At 37.0% G+C, this 17,448-nt stretch overlaps 1 protein-coding gene across 1 annotated transcript; it reads right to left on the reverse strand.

The window, feature by feature from the left end:
• Positions 1 to 8,909: 8,909 nt before the first annotated feature.
• LOC148039512 (gibberellic acid methyltransferase 1-like) lies at positions 8,910 to 11,465 on the reverse strand. The gene is made up of 3 exons (XM_087665156.1): positions 10,593 to 11,465; positions 10,166 to 10,435; positions 8,910 to 9,521 (listed from the first exon to the last, which is right to left on the reverse strand). The coding sequence occupies exons 1-3, from the start codon at positions 11,331 to 11,333 to the stop codon at positions 9,159 to 9,161; spliced, it is 1,374 nt and encodes a 457-aa protein (XP_087521282.1). The 5' UTR covers positions 11,334 to 11,465; the 3' UTR covers positions 8,910 to 9,158.
• Positions 11,466 to 17,448: the final 5,983 nt, after the last annotated feature.

Genomic DNA, 17,448 nt, shown 5'->3' on the forward strand with positions numbered 1-17,448 from the left:
GGGAGGGAGTCTCTAAGGGATCCTTCCTTGAAAGAATGCCCCAAATCCACTCCAGAGCTTAAGATGAGATGGATGAGGATGAAGATGCAGATGTGAAAGTGTCGAGCCTAGTTAAGATCTTTGTTATAGCCTAACAAAGTTCATCTTTTTGCATGACGTAGAGAAGTTGTTTGGTATATAGGAGGAGGAGGCATAACACATGAGTTTTCTTTGGACAACATGCCAACATTTCTAGTTTCTGCCTCATTTCCTAAGCTAGAAGATATTGAGTGTGCAATTAATGCCTTAGTAGCTAAAATTGACACCTTCAAGGAAGCTGCTATTGGGGTAGAGGAATTCAAGGCTACCCACACTAGGATGGATGCAATGAGATACCCACCCTTGCACTTGAGGTATCACTCTCCCAAACCCTTCCACCCCCGACCCTCCCCCCAATCAAACCCCCCTCTGCCCCCTTCTACATGATAAATGAATTGAAATCCAGCATGGATATAACCCAAGAGACCAAGAGTGGGGTTGTGAAGCCTATGAGGTAAATTTAATTGCTCATGCGTGTATTTTGGTATTAATTTAATAGAATTTTTACTAATGGTATTTCTTATTATTGCAAGCTATTCTAGATATAGATGAGTTTTTCTAGATAGGGGACTAAGAGGCTTTTAGAAGAGATGCTACCCTCATTCAATACATAGGCTACACCCCCTGTTGATAGATTACTATCATCCACTCCAACTCCACCCCCACTGCTTGTGCCTAGGTCACAATCCTCAAAGCACTTTCAAAGGTGCTCTATATCTCTAGTATCACCTCAAATCCCAACAAGATCATTCTTATTGAGAAGGAGTTGGTGAGACACATTTTTGGCATCCCCTTACATGGGAGAACCATTAGCTTGATGGTTTTGGGGAATGCTTTTGAGGCTCCAAAAGTAGAGATTGTGGCTAGTGTGATATAGGAGTAGTTGTGTTGGCAATGAAAAAACATTGCAAATAGGTGGCCAAAGCCATAAACAAGTTTCCTCTTTGTAGCAATTGATTACCCTAATATGATTGCCTTTGTAATCATGTCATAGCTCTACACTAGTGTTTGGATAAGAAGTTGTTTGATGTAAAATGAATTATAGTATTGATATATATTTCCCTTTCTATATGACTTCTATTTGCAAATATGGTGTCTTGATCTTACTTCTATTCTATTCGTATACAAAACTACAAATACATAACTTTATCCAATAAATCAAAGTCATGATTACCTATATTGGTATTCAAATTTAAGCTAGGAAATGCACTCGACTAAAAATTTACTAATACTGAAGTTTGACACTATAATTCCATTATAGAGCTTAAAAATGGATGTTTGTGTGCTGTCAAGGCCAGTGGATATGAACATTAAAAAATGATACTATAGTGTGTAAACTGCCCAGACGATGACAGAAGATGCTATGGTGTGTGACTTACCCAAACGGTGTAGGTCATGCATTGTAGTGTATTTTTTGTTGTTCATATCCATTGGCCTTCATAGCACACGGACAATTATTTTGACCATGAACAATGTTAAAGCAAGTAATTCTGATGAAGGAAAATAAATATTGTTAAGAATATACAAGATCATAACAACCATCATGAGAAATATATGACAAATGTTAAAAATGCACGATCTGTGTAAGTGAAAGCATACAAATCATTGAACACTTCCCTAAATAGGTGCAAAGATAGATGAACAAATAGACAAAACTTGATTTCATTTTTGTATAAATGGGTTGCTCTACAAAAGAGATTAGAAATCCAGTGTAATTGTAAAGTTTTACAAAACTAGAGACTTTAGTCTCCTTCCCCTTCTCTAATTCTCCTAGCTAGTTGCATATCTCCATGCATGATAGTTACATGTTGAGATGGCAAGCTCAACACGTGCAGACATTGATGATGGACCGCTTGGCTAGATGGGTCTGCACGTCTACACTTAGCACGTTAGTGGTCATTATGATACTCAAATGACCACTAACTTATCACTTATTATATTTAGTTTGATACACCTACCTACAACTGGCAAAGACATAGCGCCAGTCGATTAGTATAGTCGGTTATGCATTGTGTGACTTAGTAGGCCACTTTCCTTTATGTTGTATCTTATCTATACTTTGTGTACATTGTATAGTGTGTGGAAGAAGAAGAAAAAATTGCAAGAAAACGTTTTGGCCTCCATCTCTCTTCTTGTGTTCTTGAGTGAGCTTCCTATTATGTATATAGTGTGTGTTTAGCGTAGCAACTCAAGCAAATTCCCCCATCACGTGATTCTTCACATTACATGCTTTGCATGGATTGCACAAAGGCATGTGTCTTCAAACACTCTAACTAAGTGATCATGTACTAATTTTTATAGGTCTCAAAGTCTGCGATTTTCATCTACTTCTCATCTTCATAGTTCTACATGATTTCTTTTACTGTTTGAAAAAATGGCACTTTAGGGATCAATAGATCGATGCTCTTTTGCTACTTTTTGATCCCTCTGAGGGAATTCAAGTGGTAGTTCCTTCTTCTTCTCCTCCATTGCCCTAGTACTCGTGGTACAGGAGGTGTTCTTTGTCCTCCTTGGTGAGGTGGCATTGCTTATGCAGCCCATAGGAGGGATTTTTGTGGTTGAGGGATTGATGCTATGGTGCACAAAGCACAAGAGTGGAGCCTTTGATGGCGAGCAACATCCCCATAAGCCTGCTATATGGCTACGATGTTCCTTTCATCTTGGTGCTCCCTATCTAAGTGTCTTTCCTCACCCTATGAAGTGTATTCCTCATCTCCATGCTCCTTATCTCCACCCTCATCAGATGGCAAACATGCCTCATCTTGTCTTGTCAATGGAGGTGTCCTCACCGTCATCCTCCCATGACCTCTTCCCTTTTACTTACCGAGTAGTATGATATTCTTTGCCATTGTCAAGTTGCCTTGGTCAAGAGGTAGAAAAAGAGCCTTGGTGGTATGATAAATTCAAAAAAAATTGTCATTGCCATGGTGGAGCTTTGGACTTTACCCAAAAAGCGGATGTGATGCATGACTTGCTTTGTACAAGCCATTTGTATGGAGAGAGTGTTCAGAGCTCTAGAGATGAACGAGAATGAAGTATAAGAATGAACTATGTACTTTCTATTTAAAGGGTATATTAGTCAATGGGGAGTTCATACATAGGGAATTTTATTTTTTCAGGGTTTATGTAGAAGCCCATTTGGAGCCTTGGCATTGTCTACTACATATGTATTTGCTACATTACTAGTTTCCCATTTTTCGCTACTACAAGCTTGTATCTTGTTTCTAATAGATATTGCTAGATCAATGGCCATTGCATCTTCCAATATGAGTGAATGACCAAAGGTGCATTGATAGAACCAATTAAATATTTGAACAAGGTAGCTCATTTTTTGGTGACCTCCTCCATGGTAAGCGTTCTTAAAATATGCACCACAAGCACGATGATCATTTGCTTCTCCATACCTTCTATGCTCCACATTTTCAAGGACTCATAGTTGTTCAAAAAATATGATCTATGTATGTACAATATTTACTACAAAAATATGGGCTTTTGACATTGGATTTGCAATATCAAATTATACACACAAAATAAACAAGAAGAAGTGAAGTTGATATGGTACCATGTAATAGGTGATGTTCATTTCTCCCCATGCATTGACAAATGATTTCATGAAATATTCAACTATTGGAATTTAGTTTGAGTTGAAGGATTTATTGATGATTTCAACATTATGGAGACAATATTATTAAAGAAATGCCAAAATTTGGCATGAACATTCTTAATGTTTGATATCTCTTTCAAAGTCCATACTACATTTTCATAAATCTATTAAGATCTCCCACTTTAGCTTTGATGACTTGTCAAGCCTTTGTCTTGCTCATTAGCTATCTTCTGGGATACATCGTGAGTTAGCCATGATACCTTTTAGTCTTTTTGGATCTTAACCTTGCCTCCATACATGCCTACAAAATTAAATAACTCCTCAATTTTCTAAATAGCCACTTGGTGCTTGAAAGGAGGTGAAATTGTATACACATAATTAAAATGCAACTTTAAGAGTTGATCAAAGATGCACATGAGGCAATGTAGAGTGCAAAAATGAGCATTGTTGATGTTGATTGAAAATATGGGTTTTTGATTATAGTCTAAGTGCAATCTATTGGGTGGTGCCTTTCTATTGCATGCTAGTACTCCTTCATTCCATGTGACATGTTTTAAAGACTTGAAACAATTGTTTATTTTCATATAATATGGACAAGCTAGTGACACCAATGCCTTAATGTCATAATTCAACATTATTTGAGTGTGTTGAGATCACTAGCCAATTGCTAGTTGTTATTGAATTCTCCAACTCCTTCCACATAGAGCTTCTCACCATTTGCCTATGCTGGTAATTATGTTGGAATAAGGAGTTCATCAAAAGATCCATAACAATGCATTATGCAACTCCTTGGATACCTTAGCTACTGCATGCCAGCAAATTTTATTTTTTTATTATATAATAAATGGAGAATAAGTGTTTTCTCTTTGGCATATGCCATTACATAATTCATTAGCATAAGATCTACTTTTTCTAGCTTGCATCCCTTTAAAATTTATATTTATCGAATAAATCTAAGTTGAAATGGATGAGACAAGACTATATGTTTTATCTTATTGTTGAGAGATAGTGCATTTGCTATCATGTTATATATGGCCTCATAAGACTAACACCAACTATATAAAAAATGAGTTTATTTCACCAATAAGCTATTAAGAACCTAATTGAAAGTAGCAAGGTAGAGTGCTCAATATCGAGGGTCTCTCAAAATTGCACTAAATACTTGCATTTTAAGAGCACCTTTAGAAGGTCCAACCTGCTAACCCTCACCTTGGGTTTTGGCATCATTGAAACAATTCCTTAAAACAAGAGATACATTATCAGGGGATGTAATAATTTTAGATTGACTTTCAATGGGAGATTACAAATCTCAATGCTTGCACATGCCTTTTTCATGATCCCTCATTCAAGGATAGTGACTCTATTGGTATTAGTCAATATTTTCTTTCCTTGAGTTTGCTTGCAAGTTTGACTCTGCAATGTTTTCTCCATTTTCTCTACAAGCAAGAATTTTTTGCGTCTCCTCTGTCATTTCTTGTTTCTTATCATTGAATTGCTTCAATTCTTCTTTGAGCTTTTGCACTTTGTTTTTCTGGTCTTGCAAGGATTTTTATAACATATTTAAAGAACTCTAGGATTGTAACAAACACTAATGAGTGTTATATAATATTGATTGATAATATTGATGCATATAAATATTGTCACCTAAGCATTTGTAATAAACTAATGGTGCTAGGGTCATTTGGATACAAGGAACCATCTACCAAAATACCGATATTTTTCTTTCCCTCTTCTAAACAATATTGGGAAGCACTTGTTGCATCTAGGTCACACTAGAGATAAAAAAGAATTTTTTTTGAGGGAGAGAAAAAAAATCACTTTTTTGAGATTAGACATTGTTAGGGATGAAAATTACTTTTTTTTAAGGGAGAGTAAAAAAGTCACTTTTTGGGATCAAAATTATCTCATGCTAATGTGGTACTTATGAGAAGTAGTAAAACTTTAAAATGTTTTTAATCAAAATAAAAAATAATTTAAATAATCTTAAATAGGATTATGATTAGGAGAGAAATTAGGATAGTGAAGCCAAGGTTAGAGAGGAGATAGATAGGTTGCAGATAAACATATACACATACATACATACTCATGCACGTACTCAAGTATTAGAAAAAGATTGCTACTCATGTCGTGCTAGTCTTGAATTCATGATATATGCCAATTAGTAGTCTTCCCCTTTCACACACAGGACACAAAGAGAGAGAGAGAGAGAGAGAGAGAGAGAGAGAGAGAGAGATTTAAATATTTGAATTTAAATTTAATATGATTAAATTATATATATATACACAACTATAATTTGAATGATAATACATCTAAAAGTTTTTTATATTTAAAAAAATTAAATATAAATGGTGTGTAAGAACTATTATTGATTATGATTTATTTATTTTTAAAGGAGATTTTTTAATATGGTTAATATTAAATATATGATTAAATTTTTAAAATAATTTATTAATTAGAATAAGAAAAATTATTTAAAATATTCATAGTTAAGATTATGATTAGGAGAGAAATTAGAATAGACCAAGGTTACATAGAATAAATAGGTTGTATGTAGAACACATATACATACACACTCACACACACACACAATGATAGAAAAAGATTGCCACTCATGATATACTAGTGTTAAATTCATAATATATGCCAATTGGCAATGCTTCCCTTCCACACACACCACACAATAAGAGAGAGAGAGAGAGAGAGAGAGAGAGAGAGAGAGAGAGAGAGAGAATATAATTATGGTTTTTATATATTTGAATTTAGAAGTACTATTGTTATGATAGTATATATGTATCACTATATCTAAAGTTTTTCATGTTTAAAGAGAATAGATTAATACTAGTAGAAGGATTATGATTTTTTATTATTATTATTTATTTTAAAAATAGATACAAATATTAGAGAGAATAGATAGGTTGCATGTAAAGTGAATACACACTCATGCATGAACACTAAGTGATAGGAGAAGATTGCCACTATGCTTTAGTTAAATTCACGACACATGCGAATTGGTAGTCCTCTCCTTCCACACACACCACACAATGAGAGAGAGAGAGAGAGAGAGAGAGAGAGAGAGAGAGTGTGTGTGTGTGTGTGTGTGTGTGTGTGTGTGTGTGTGTGTGAGGGGTTGCCCAAAAGAGAAACAATGATATTTACATAGCCCCAAGTGGCTATTATATAGGCCTATAAAAAGCCCACTAGGATTTTGATTGGGCTCTATAGTCTTGCCAAAAAAATTAATAAGCCTATCGTGATTATCAAGTTAGTTCCAATGTGTTGAAGAGTACATAATAATCAATGTAAACATGTTAACAAGGTAATCATGCATCCTAATTACAAAAAAATTAAAGCAATGTTGTAATATTCAATCCTTGTGAGCCACAAGCATGAGTGAGTGAGTGAGTGTGTGTGTGTGTGTGTGTGTGTGTGTGTGTGTGTGTGTGTGTGTGTGTGTGTGTGTGTGTGTGTGTGTGTGTGTGTGTGTGTGTGTGTGTGTGTGTGTGTGTGTGTGTGTGTGTGTGTGTGTGTGTGTGTGTGTGTGTGTGTGTGTGTGTGTGTGTGTGTGTGTGTGTGTGTGTGTGTGTGTGTGTGTGTGTGTGTGTGTGTGTGAAGACCAAGATTTTCATGGGTACCACTCATTAGTTTTTCCACTTATACATTATGTACATTGTGTACATGTACAAGGGGTGCCCACTTGTTAGCCTTTGGCCATTTTCCTTTAACCCAACAAAAATATAATCTACATTTGGACTTGTTAGTGACACAAAGAGTCCCATTTTTTTATGATTATCTAAGCCTTAACCTATCATAAAATTTGACACTATGCATGTTATTAATATTGTTTTTGTCTACATTCATCCCCTTCCTTTACTTTCTCACTCTATTGGGATTCCACTCAAGAAGGATATTAAATATAGAAAAACAAAGTGCTCTAGCAATTATACATACTCTAATATTTCATTCTTGTATAATGAACATGATAAATAAGAGAGACTCAATATATAGATCACCTAGATGTTTGTGCTTGCATTGAAAATTTGGGTAGATATATTCATGAGAGCCCTATATCATAAGAAGTTTAAAGCTTTTCACAAAAAAATTAACATATTGCTTATCTATCACCTTTCTCACATTGATTTGATACATCACTATACTTAATTGCATCATAAGTCCTAGAGAAATATTTACAATATATCATGATAGTGATATACGAGCACACTTGGATTGTCTAAGCTTTTCCGTTTTCATGAGTACTATGATTATAAGAATACCTTGCCAATTATTATGGCCTATTCTTAACTATCTCAAACTAACTAAGTAGTTAGTACTCTTGATTTCTAACAATATCATCGCTAAATTACTTGCTTACATACTCGAGGGGTGCACCTTAAAAGATGTCATTGTACTACATGTGATCAACAAAATGTTTATTTAGTTGATAAAATTTACAAGATTATATTTATCAAATGGACTTTTTAACTACAATTTTTTAAGAAATTGTAAGTTTCTTGAAGAATAAGGGACCATTATAATACTTTATAAGTAAATGTAAGTAAAGGGTATTCTTTAATACCCTTTGAACGCGTATAATGTGGATGATTTCTTAAAGTTGCTCCTTAAGCATAACATATAGCCATAATGGTCACATTATTTATGTATTTATACCAATTTTATAATAATTTTCTAAACAGCAGATGAAGATCCTACATTCACTATAGATCAACACATGCTTGAGCATTCAAGCATGCACACACATGCCTAAACCAATCCCCCCCTCCACACACACACACACACACACACTCTCTCTCTCTCTCTCTCTCTCTCTCTCTCTCTCTCTCTCTCTCTCTCTCTCTCTCTCTCTCTCTCTCTCTCTCTCTCTCTCTCTCTCTCTCTCATATTATCTAAAAGGTTCATAACAACATATAACATAAAGAGTAATAACTACTGGGAAAGGATAGTAAGATATTAACTCAAAATGTCACCAAAATCTTGGTTTACATGTCTTTAGGGAAAACTTGAAGAATGATCTTGTAGGGTTACGTGTTAGAAGAATATTGCCCATGAGAATAGTGGTATGGTGTAAATAAATTTGTGATCAACATTATCTTGTTACTCAATAACTCCAAATACAATCATCAATTTGCCATTGAAGTCTATCATTGTTGGTCCATATTTACTTGGACATAAAATGTGTGACAAGGCTTCTTAACAAGAGTCTTCTCTAGTCTTTGAAAGAATAATAAATAGAATTATCAATTTGCCCATGGAATCATTTTTGGTCTTTGAAACAATAATGCGGTTCATTCTACGCCAATGTATCCAGGGATCATAGGAACAAATACAGTCATCAACTTACAGAATTTAGCAACGCTGACATGGAATCATTTCTAATCTATGAAAGAACAATGTGGTTCATTCTAGGCCAATATATCCAATAATCATAGGAACGAATACAATCATCCACTTGTCATAGAATTTAGCAGCGCTGACATATTGCAATTTGAAAGCCATATACTAATTGTGTAGAAAGATGAGGCTTCTTAGCGACAATTTGTTCTAATATGTGAAAGAATAATGTAGTTCTCTCTAAGCCAATATGACCAAGGATCATAGGTTTTGTGAAGCTTTCCACAAAGCCAACCCAAAATTTTCGAAAAGCATGTGTATCTTTCAGCAATAGATTTACTTCTTCTTTGGGTAGTTGCTCTTGATCTCGCATAACTTCTAGTTTAAGAATCTTTAGCTCTGGAACATCTTCCAATGCAGCCTCTAGTTCTTTGTGGTCAAAAACATATGCTGGTATATTGAAAGTATCCCTCTCCTCACAACTCACTAAGTCCTGCATTTTAAACAAACAAGGGCTAATTAATGTGTTGCTCACGTGTTGAAGAGAGATTTAAAGTAAATAAATAAACGAGAATACACAAGTTGTAGTTTCTAACAAGTGATGTAGTCATGCTATTGGTCATCGGGGTTTGAACGTGAGATCTCAAAGATGTGGGGAGATATGAATATAAGTAGCAAAGTCAAAATTCTAATGTGGACATTGCCTAGGTTCTATCTCCTAGTCCTTGAAGGGGAGTTGCGGCGTGCAATTCTAAGTTGCCAATTGAATCTTGTTCACATGTATGGTGATTCCCATTGATCCTCCTCGAGAGAATCTCGGACTAGACTAGTCTGAGTCTTTGTCTTAGATTCTTTGGAAGAGGATGATCAATGGGATGTTCCTAGTAAGAGGTTGATCAATTATTCAAATAGTTTGAGATTTCCTTGGGGGCCCACCGCTATGTTCTCTTTTAGCATCGGGTTCCTATTACGTCAAGAAACTCCGATACTCTCTAAGCTCTTGATCAGCTCGGGGATTCTATCAATAAAATTTGTTACGAGGCTCTAACGTACCTGCTTGTTAACTTCTATAATACCTGACAATTGTGATGGAAAGACCGAAATATACTGTCGTATGCCCAAAAGGAGGAGGCTCACCTCATCGACCGCCGCATCCCAGGTGGCCTGGAGGAGGTCACAGGACATGAAGTCATCGACGGGGAGTTCCTGAGTCGGAGCAATCGCGAAGAGGAAGAGGATAGCGTTGGCGGCCATCTCTTGAGCTCGGCACTTGAGGAAGCGGACGAGGTCGGCCTTGGACTGTCTCGCGAAAGCTTGATTCACCTCCGGTCGCTGGCCGTGGTTGGAGATCCAGATATGCTCTCCGTTCCATGCAGGGGACGACTTGTCCAGCACCTCGGGCGGTATCTGATCATGCATGCCCATACAAATGCACAGGAATTTGTGAGCGCGAGAGAAGGTCAAAATATTATGAAGTATTGTTATTCATGAGGTGGTCTCGGGCACGTGAGCTTCTATCATCGCTAGAATTACGAGTATTGATGTAGTTATAGTAATTATGTACCCGAGAGAGCCAGTGTAACGAGATTGCGGAGATGACGAAGTTGAGGCTTCCTGAAGGGAAGAGGCGGTCGTAGAAGGAGCCCGGCATGCCAGCCGCGTAGACCTTGGTGTTTGGTAACGTCGGCCAGTCACTTACAGTCGGGGAAGGGTTTGATGACACAGCTAGAGACTGGAACAGATGGTTGAAGTCGTTGGATGGAAGGTCCGAGAAGAAATACTGTATCTCCAGCATTCGATCATGGTGACGAGGATCTGCAGCATGCTTTATCTTCTTATTAATTACCTTATGATTATCTCGCTGATTCAGTTCGTGTAAGGCTTCCGTCAGAGCGTGCACCACGAAGCTAGCATAGGTCAGGGGGTTCTCTCCATGCGAGCATCCGAAGTCGGCTACTGCTACTTGCAGTATATCAAAATCTCGAAGATGCTGCTGTTGATCAGTAACTATTGATAATTGGGCGTCAGCCATACACGGACGTTCTTCTTCAGCTGCTTCTGCAGTTTCTTCATGTTTGCTTGCAGTAGAATTGGAGCTGCTGCGACGACTGTACTTAGGCGGGCTTCTTCTGATGGCGAGGTCGATGAAGCGCTGCAGGGCCTCTGCCAGGTGTAGCTTGGCGTGGGCATGGAAGCCATAGTTCTGGAACATGGAGTTGGCGGCATAGCTGTCCTCGCCATCCCCTCCTTGCATCGTCGGCACCACAGCTGACGAGCCCCTCTGGGAGACGTCCGTGGACGGCATGACGACGATCTGTACACAAGGTGAGTAATGCTCTCAGCGATGATAAGATGGATACACTTTCCTATAAGCTTTATAATTATATCACGGACGATGGGGCGAGACGTCGTTGAGCGTAGGCAGGCAGTCGTGTCCTTGTGACGAGGCCCTTTAAAAGGAAAGCAGAGGAGTTCTGCTGTAGAGGGGTTTCTGTAGCTATGCTGGCCGCTTCACACGTGCTTGTTTGAAATCGTCGGCAAAAGGTTTGAAGTTTGGGCAGATATGGCGTGATGGAATAGGTCGATATGATGCTATGCAATATTGCCACGTCACGGCATAGGTGAGCTGATGCTTATGTCCGCCAAACCTTAATCTCCTCATAGCCGAACGTGTTAAACATTTGCAGTCACAAGGGCAGCTGCCAGCGCTACAATTCCAACCGATTAGACTAGTGTACTACTCTTATTATCTTCGATATATCCTTATTTCGACGAGAGAATTTATTTCTAGGCTCTAGCCTTCCGATGAAGGATCAATCCCCCTTTCAAGTTTGAGCCTTGGACATGGACGCATCCTTTAAAGCAGTGTTAAATTGGCTTTGAAATTTGAAATTGCCTAACTATCTTGGTGCTAGAAGAAGGTGGTACCCATAGACATCGCAAACCTCTTAGATTCAAACATGGAGACACAATCAATTTTCATAGCCAAAGGTAAGTGCACAAGGCTAGATGGGCTCCCAAATGAGTTCTAGCAAAAAGTGATTGAATTCGTTTATCAACATAACTTGCAACAAAATAAATTGCCAAATATGGACAAGCTCACAATATGGAAATTTCTTGAAGCCACAAAACAAAGGTTAAATTCGGAATCAATGAAACAACCTCCGTATTTTCACAAAATTTGCATAGTCGTATACCAATTAACTCTTCAATCCTCGAGATTCGTGTAGCCCAAAGTGTGTGCCAATAAGCTGTAACTTCTCCAATCCGATTTTTTCTTCGTGCGACTCTCCTCTCCTCATAAGATACAAGTGTTCAGAAAACCAAGAGAAGGGCCCCTACCTACTTATTATTTCATGCTTATATAGTTTCCAACTCCCTCAAACTTAACGTTTTGCTTTTTAAAAGCCTTGAGGCTTTTTCTTTTATGTTTCAACCTTTATCAAAAGCATTATTGTTTTTCTTTAAGGATGCTTTTGGTTTGTAAAACAAGCCATCATACAACACAGATGTTGGTCAAGGAATGCATTGAATAGATAACTTGCATCCTCATCATCACTATACTCATCATCATCACCAATCATGTCCTCATCTTCATCTTCATCCATATCATCAGTGAAGTTTGGGTCATAACTCAAATACTTGAGTGCAAGATCCAGTATCATCTCATGTAAGGAGAAACGTCTCAAGCACATCACAGAACAATACTTTCCAATTCCCATAGGCTGTTTTCTTGAAGCTTGTTATCACTTTGAGAGGCATTTTTGTAGTAGTTCACTAGCAGAGGCATAACCTCTTACAAATGGGGGCAGAGCCTATAGCCCACATCACTGATAATTGCACTTGCAACCATGCCAGTGAGAGCTGTCTAGTAGATGCTATGCTCGCCACTTGTATGCACTTGATGGACTCTCCGGGTCTCCACATCGTTGTACATGTTGTCATCAATGTCCTCTTCATTCTCGCCCTCTGTGTCCAGCTCAACATTATAATTTCATGCATTGTTACTTATCATCTCTACAAACCTATTACATAACATGTCAATATAGCTCTTGTGATGATGCCATCATTCCGCATTAAACATGAAAATCACATGATTAATTAGCTGATGATTTTGTTGGCTCTCTTGTGCAACAAGAGCATATGAAACCATTGGCAATAGCTATTTGTTAAGAGGACAAATAGGTGAGGAAAGGTAGATGAGCCTCTAGGGGGTTCATGGCAGCTAGTAGCAGGACAATCATAAGATGCCTTTTTCTTGTTATTCACCATTGCAACTCTTCGAAAGGACATGATTTTTCCATCTTCATGTATATTGAGGTATGAACCAAGCCCATAAACAGTACCATGTGACAATCCAATCCACTTTGATACAAACTGCAAATACATCCCTTGTTGTTCCTATAAAGAATGAAGTTGAGAGGAGAGAGGAGAATGAGCTGAAGAGAGAGAAAGAGAGGAGGAGGAAGAAGAAATACTAAAAGAGGAGAGAGAAAGACATGAAAGAGGAGAGAAGGAAGAAGGAAGCCTTGAAAGTTGAAGATGAAGGTGAATATAAAAGCCTACTATGACGTGCTCACTTGAGACATCCTTAGCAGCATGATTTAGTGGTCCATCGAGATGATTTTCTAAGTAGCACCACTTGATACTCTTTAGGATAATATGAGGTTTACTATCTAGACTCTCTTGAGTCCACTTTGCAAATAGAAGGTATTGGCTGTCCCCATGAGAATCGATGTGAAGTTTGGTTTCTAAGTAAACTAAGGTTTCCTAATTTTGGCTACTAGCATCTCGATCTTGGAGCAACTACTTGTGCTAAACCGACTCATATCACAATTGGTTCAAGGAGAGTGAGAAATGAGGGAGAGTATGAGTACATCGATCCCTCTGCCCATGAGACAAAGTCTCACTCCATTCCCCTAAAATGATACAGAGTCAAGATTCTTGTGTCCTAAACTATTCAAGGCTAGCTTTAAGAGCAAGAAAAAGGAAGTTTTATTCAATGAATTTAATAATATTTTCCTTGACTTGCCCACCCTACAGTGCTTAATGATTAGATTCTATGACTTGTCCACTAGAAGAGGCACAAGGAGTGGCTAGATTTGTGGTTAAACTTGATGAAAGTGAGATTTTAAAATGTACAAAAATAGAGAGGGTCTCTATTACCTTGATGAATAGAGAACTTTCATCAGATCATTACAATCACTCAATGTCATTGAATATTCAATCAGAACACAACATCTAGTGGCTAAGAGCATTCGAAGTAGATACAAATGATTTTGATATATTGTATTGGGTTTTTCATTGAACACCAATACCTAATGTTATTAAGAGACAACAAGTAGGAGAAGAGCTATTTGTTGAAGGATTTGGGAACTATAAGATTGAGTGGCACATAGCTGGTGATTTAAAGACACTTAAATGTATGTACAATGTATCAAAGGAATCCAACTCTAGATTTCCTTGTCTATATTGCATGTCCCCAATCAAAGAGTTGAACTCAAGAAATTGGAATAGAGCTCCCTCTAGGCACAACAAGGATCCACAGTTTAAGACAGTTCTAGATATTCCTTTAGTGAATGCCCATATCTGTACACTTCATGCGCTTTGTAGAATAATTGAAAAGCTTGTTCATCTTTATATAGAATTTGCATGAAAGCTGAAGCCATTATCAACTAGAATAGATGCTATAACAAAGATTGAAAAAGTCTTATTTGCAATTGGTTTGCATGGTGGTAATGTTGTTATTGAACTAGATCTTCAAAAGTCTAAGGATGGCAATTGTGTCCCCAAAAAGCCATCTATTGGTGGAGTGAAGGCTAGAAGGTTCCTAAACTTTCATGGGAGACTTGGTAAGCTAAACCCTAGGAATGGTGGCTCAACTATTAGATACAATCAATGGAAGTGCCTACATAATGCAGTTAAGGATCGTGCTAATAATGAACAAGCTCGAAATAGAAAAGCCAATGTTTGGGAAACACTAGACAAAGTATTCTTTTATTGTGATAAAACAGAGTGGAATGATGATGATCTCAAAGACTTCAAAAACCAATTGAACCTTTTTAAAAAGGCAATGACAGAAGCTTGGGATAATCAACACTTCACTCACTATATGGTAAGAAGTTTGCATATGTACGTCTCTTTATTGTCTAACTCATATAGGGTTTTCTAATTGAATTTCTTTGTTTGTTTACAATGTAGCTTATTTTATACAACCATACTCCATATTTTATCAAGAAATATGGATCTCTATCAATTTGGTCAACCCATGGTATGGAAAAATCACATTATCAAGCAAGAACAAAATACTTTAGACACACAAGACATGGAGGTGGAAGATACAAAGCAAACAGTTTATTAGAGATATTTCAATGGTTCTACAAACAAATTTGACACAAATTCAAGCTCAAAGGCACAATCGCATCATGTAATACATCATCTTTGGCAAGGACTATATCCACTATTACCCAAAGAAGAAAATATGGATATTTAAACTCTTGTGCAAAGCAAAGATATTCTGAATGGTTACAAACTAGACAAAGAGATGGAAAAAGATGGATTTCAAGAAACCCTTAACATCTTTTAGCCTGACTCTGTTGCAGAAGAGTCTTTAGTTTTAGGGAATTCATTGGGTCCTCTAAGAGAATCTTTTGTTTCATCCCACTCGATGAAACCTCTACATTTCAGGAACTCTTGTTTCTTATAGCCTGGAAGGAGCTTCAAATTCTTGGCATCTCCTGCATGGGAGAGCAAATAAGAGGCAAGAACTCCAAAGTATCATGCCCTAGATCCACTGTATCCAAGCATGAAGCCAAAAACTCTTACAGCTTCTTCCTTCTCCACCAAAATTATCTTGTCTGAACCTTTATTGAAAGCTTAGGATCCAATCACCTTGGAGATAGCTTTCAAAGCTATTATTGGTAAGCTTGGAGAGCTTGACGACCTGCTATGATAAATTGCAATTGTCTGATTATTTAAGATTCCAATATAATGACCAAGGCCTTGACTTTTGCCAAGCTTCAATGGCCTTAAGCCATTGGATCTTCCAAGAAAGATGTCTGCATCTTTAATTTCTATCTGCACAATAAACCACAATAGTATAAGATGTCAATAGATAAATATCCAAAAATATTTGTATATAATGCATAACATACTCTAATATAAATCACAATGGATATCTTAGAATTATCTTTCATACCTTAGGGTTTTCATATTCTTCAAGAATACTGTCATCATATAGATTTATTAAAAATTTTGGTTTCTCCTCTAATGGAGACTTCAGTTTCTCTTCATACCCCATGTTATCAATACAAAGTCTCTGTTGAATTTGTAAGTACTCTTCCTCTGAAGGTATCCCCCCTTTTCATATTCCACGAAATGATTAATACAAGAATGCAAGGCTACTGAACTGTCTTGAAAATTCTCTCCCTCAACATCAAGAGTCGCTAGCGATTCCTCTTCATAACCTATAAAATTCTTATCATTTTGACCCCATGCAGCAAGGATTGCTAAGCAGTAATATTCTCTAAGATCAAAAAGGTGTTGAATATCATTTATCAATACATATCCCTTTTTGTTGATGAGATAATTGGGAAATGTTGGGACACATTCAAGAGGACCTAATTCAATCTCTGCATTCAACTCTTTCTCTTTTTCTTCCACTTTTGTAATGTTCTCACTTTTAAACAAGGCAACATCAAATCCCTACGCTAACTGGTTCTCAATATCCTCCTGAAACATTTCACCTTTCTGGTCAACTTCTTTGTCTTTGCATGCAATATCCTCCATCTTCTTCTCTTGTATTGTATCTAAAGAACAACTATCCATATATTAAAGATATACAAGAAATCCAACATCCTTCTGTACAAGAAGACACTGTTGCTGATTCTGATGAAAAAGGCAATCCGCTTTTCACTTCTTGAATTCTTCATCAATAAGGCTAAACCTTGTTTGCAAAGTTGTTCTAGTAGCATTAGAAGCTTCCATTACATCGCTATAATGGACAAATCCCTCTATCTCTAGGTCTTCCACATGTCTATCATAAAACACCTTAAAATCCTTCCGTTTATCTTCAAGATCCTTCAAAAGCTCTTGCAAATCGATGGGAACATTGAGCATATGTCTAATGTAAATAAATCTAGATGAATTTCCACTCACATGAAGAAAATCAAACAGCTTTTCATCACAGGTGACCTCCAAATCGTCCTCCTCCATTCCCTCTAATGAAAACTTCCTTTTAGTCATCATGATTACTCACAAAAGAAAATCCAGAAAACAAAAATAAGGGTCATAATATACAAATCCATATTTTCTCATATGCAATAGACTAAAGAAAGATTGCTAAGAAAATTAAGAAAATACAAGATGAAAGAAATGAATTAAAACTTTATGCAACAAAGAAAGCATGAAATTCCAAGTCT

Source organism: Lygodium microphyllum, chromosome 2, assembly GCF_053477565.2.
Source record: "Lygodium microphyllum isolate KBCC chromosome 2, Lygodium_microphyllum_v1.1.10, whole genome shotgun sequence".
NCBI lineage: Eukaryota > Viridiplantae > Streptophyta > Polypodiopsida > Schizaeales > Lygodiaceae > Lygodium > Lygodium microphyllum.